Here is a 4,307-nt window from a genome sequence, read left to right on the forward strand (position 1 = left end):
CTGCAAGGCATAGGCCTACACACCCAGAAATACACACTAGTGTTCAAGAGGGCCTGCTTTCTACCTTAGTACTCACGCACCTACCACCACACTGTCCTCTCTCAAGTCTCAAAGCAGAATGAGGTTTATTCACACAGCAGACCTAACACACACACACACACACACACACACACACACTCCCGTTACGGTCAGAAGCTGTCAACTTCCCGTCCAGAGCATCCTGAGCCGGCAAACCTACACACAGAAGCCTTGTCTCCTCTGACACACTTACAGGCACGCACACACACACACACACACACACACACACACACACGCACACACACACCAAATTGTGTGTGAGTCGAACCATTCCTGCACCTCTGCTAGGAGCACCAGCCCAGTGCCAAGCATAGCCTTTCAGCTCTAAGTGGAGCCAGATGGGGATCTGATGTAGAACCATTTGAGGATAAAAGGGTTCTTGTAACCAGAGAGAATTCTACATCAAGAGCAAAGTAAAGAACCTTTTCCAAATATGTTCAACATTGAATGTGACATTCATACGCATAGCGATAATAACAGCAATACAAAGTCATGCAAAGACACGTATAATTTGTGTGGACATTTTCAGTTCAATAATATGCTACACAAGTTATTAAATGTCTAACATGGAGAATTCAGTTTTTTAAAGGACTCTTTTCTCTCTCTCTCTCTCTCTCTCTCTCTCTCTCATAACACACACACACGCTCTGCAGGAAAAGGAGAAAACACAGCTGGTTGAAAAAAGCAGGACAAACTCAGACTCATCCAGCTTTGGTTCCAGGGTGGATTTGGCATCACCAGTTTTGGGACAGAGGTGAGTGTGTATGCCTGTGTGTGTGTGTGTGTGTGTGTGTGTTTATGGTTGATTGAATTAGACACACTGCGGTTGAAGTAAAATGAAACAAAAGCATTGATCCCCACATTTAACCTCAAACATGAAACTATCCATGAGTGCATATGGGTGTGTATATTTGTTGTGGATTTACGTGTATATGTGTGTGAGTGTGTGTGTGCACGCATGTGCTTGTGCGTGTATGTGTGTGTATGTCAGGTTTGCATCAGGATTATACAATCTGGGCCATTTGACTTCATATACATTCCTTCTGCAAATGAAAACAGGACACCCAATCAGGCTGCTTCTGGCAAAAACAGAGACTCAAAGAGAGTGCGAGAGAGAGAAGGAGAGCGAGAGAGAGAGAGGAGAGAGAGAGAGAGAGAGAGAGAGACTGCTTTGGGGATAGAGTGAGGCGGTTGTGGGGCAAAGGGAGTAGGGGGAGAAAGGAAGAAAGTGCATGAGATGTGGTGAGAAGGAAAAGCAGGAAAGGAAGACTGGGAGTTAGGTATTTGGGAGAGTGCGGATGAGAGAGAGGGAGAGAGAGAGGGAGAGAGAGGGAGAGGGAAAGCGAGAGCTGGAAGTATGACAATCCAAATAGGCCGCAATGCTAGCAGCTAGCGCAGTGCGGTGGAGACATGCAGGGGTTGCCGTGGCAGCGGGCGGCTTTGGCTGGCGGTGTGGTTCTGTTTACGCGGCAACGAGCATTTGAAATAAATCAGCAGAAAGCCGGAGAGCAACATAATGAAAACATGCAAACATGCAAACAGCCGCTCGCCCTACACCCCTTTCTTCCCTCCTGCTCTTTGCGGTGGCATCCCCCCCCCCCACATGATTCAATTTAAATGCAGTCTGGCAACAAAAGAAAGGAAAGATTCGGAGTGGGTTGTTGGGAATGGTGGGGGAGGGGGTGGGGGTGGGGGTGGGGAGTATTTCTGGAAGGTTCCTTCAGAGCAGAATGTTCACTCGCGTTGGATGATGCGGAGCTCGGCTGGGCTCGGCTTGGCACTGCCGTAACTCTTGTTGTCCGTCGGACGGAGCCCAGAGAAAACCACAAACATTCAAACACAATAACATAAAGAAACTCTCTCCTGGGAGAGCAGACATGGCGCAGGAAAACTTTCCAGACGGACCAGCCTAGCTGTGCGTGTGTGTGTGTGTGTGTTCATTCATCATTAAGTTTGTACATCCTTATGCGTCATGCATACAAACTCACTCATGCACTCAGAAAGTAGGCAGTATTAGAAGGAATCACATGTAATCATATGTTTATATGATATGCACCACTATTGGAAGAGCTTATTGAGAAGAGAATCAGTCTTTTAAAAAAAAAACAGTCTGTCTGTCTATCTGAGGATGATGTCATTTCTTCCTGGATGTTCTGCTGAAGAGGGAACCAATAACAGTTCAGGTTCCTGTCTTCTGTCTGAGGCATCCATCATCCAAAAGGAGGAATCGCTTAGCCAGGCCTGAGTGTGTTTGAGATGGGGGGAGTGTTTGGTGTGTGATTGAGCAGCCTGTTAGCAGCTGCAGAAACAGGCAGCGAGAGATAGTGAGAGAGAGGTAGAGGGAAAGAGAGAGGAAGAGAAAGAGAGAGAGAGAAAGAAAGAGAGAGAGAGCACCAGTGATGAAAAGCAGCAGTGGAGGACGAGGAGTCCAGGCTGTAGGCCTCATGGAGTTCTATAAATACAGAGGAAGACAGATACACAGAGAGAGAGAGAGAGAGAGATTTCGAGTTGGAACATGTTTTAGAACACTAAGGTTCTAAAGACGCAAGGAACCAGGGAAGGCTGAATAGATGGAGAAGGGCTCACAGAGAGAGAGATAGAAAGAGAGAGAAAGGGAGAGAGAGAGAGGGAGAGAGAGAACTCATTAGGACCGAGTTTGAAGGACACTGCGGAGATCAGGTGAGTGCGGCAGGAGGAAGTGAACAGCAGAGGAGGCAGTAGAACACAGGTTGTGCCGTTTCATTGGTTGGGGCTCCAGCAGGTGGGCGTGAGTGCAGAAATCCATCCTTCAGGTAGGTTAGCGCTCGGCTCGCATCCCTGGCTCGGGAAGGTCATGCATCCAGGGTGCGGTGATTGTTTGATGAGACTAGCCCATCAGCGTTGGCTTAGAGGGGAAAGGAGTGGGGTCAAGTCTTAAGGGACTACACGTGGGACTAGGGGAGAGCAAAAGTGGACATTTCACTGTCGTTGTCGAGAGTCGTGGCGCACACGTCTTCCCCTTTTTTATGGTCCCTTTGCAAGGCAGACCAGTAGAAAAGAAACAGATAGTTCAAATAATAATACAATATACACATAGTGGTCCCACACAGCCAGGGGACATACAGCCTCTGTAATGTGCTCCAGGGAGGGAGAGGGGGCAGAGAGGTCAAAGGTCACTGTGGGGATTGGTAGGGGTCAGAAAGTCTGAAGGTCGAATGGTGGGGGCAGTTCCCATCATGCTTTGCTGCACTTGCCCTTCTTCTCCTTGCGCTGGAATTTCCGCAGCCGCCGCGTCCACACGTCCCGCCACTGGATGACCAGACTGTTCTTGTCGGCAAGGAGTCCCGTCCCCGGTGTGGAGCCCGCCCCCGCGTTGCTGCCCGTGTTCTCAGTGGTCCCGAGCACCAGGAAGCGCTTGCTCATTTGCAGGCGCGGGCACTTGCAGGCCAGGTCCTTCATGTGGATCCAGAGCAGGTTGTCCCCCCTCTTGAGCGGCTCGCCGCGGCTCTTGTACACGGACACCACGTTGACGGTGAACTTGGCCCAGTCCCCCACCGTCTGCATGTCCAGCACGTTCACCTGCACGGCTGGAGAGAGACGCATTCACATAGTCTGTTAGGTCAACAGCTGCACTGGCTATATAGCTAGCACTGAGATTTATGGATTCATGGTCTATGTGTCTGTGAGAAAGAATGAAAAGACTGATCCATCGGAAAATTTCAGTTGTTTGAAAGGTTGTTGTCAGTTTACAAATGGGGTGTTCTTTTCTCGGCTCTGCTCATGACCGTAAGAGGTGTGCAATGACAAAATATATATATCGAGATTATTAAATTCATTCTGCTTTTTTTCAGCTGTGTAACTTTGTAATAATGACTTTCTCCAGTTGCTGGTTCCAAACCATATGGGGAGAGTCCTGAGGATCGGATAAGACAACTCAGCAACTTCAACATCATTGTATTCAGTATCTGTGCTAGCAGGTGATGCCAAGTCAAACAGGCCCATCCAGTGACACTCTGAGGCCAGCTAATATAGGTAATGGCCTCTAAAGCGAGGCTGGTAAACCTCATGTGGATTGGATGTGGCATTTGATAGTTCTCACCTAACCAAACTGAACAAAGACATCATGTACCGGCAAAGATATATGGCAGCTGTTGGACTTGGCAGCAGTCAAAATTGGTAGAAAATGAACAGTTTTTAAGAAATATTTTCTTATACATTTGTATAAGTCAACATGGCAAAGTTGGCCTCTG

General features: G+C 48.3%; 1 protein-coding gene across 1 annotated transcript in view; it reads right to left on the reverse strand.

Annotated features, from left to right (window-relative positions):
- Window positions 1-1,772: 1,772 nt before the first annotated feature.
- ntn2 (netrin 2) overlaps window positions 1,773-4,307 on the reverse strand; it is a 38,572-nt gene continuing 36,037 nt past the window's right edge. The window contains 1 exon segment of the mRNA XM_048234113.1: window positions 1,773-3,644. Within this exon segment, the coding sequence (XP_048090070.1) occupies window positions 3,292-3,644 (353 nt within the window). The 3' untranslated portion in view covers window positions 1,773-3,291.

Source organism: Alosa alosa, chromosome 22 (assembly GCF_017589495.1).
Source record: "Alosa alosa isolate M-15738 ecotype Scorff River chromosome 22, AALO_Geno_1.1, whole genome shotgun sequence".
Lineage (NCBI taxonomy): Eukaryota > Metazoa > Chordata > Actinopteri > Clupeiformes > Clupeidae > Alosa > Alosa alosa.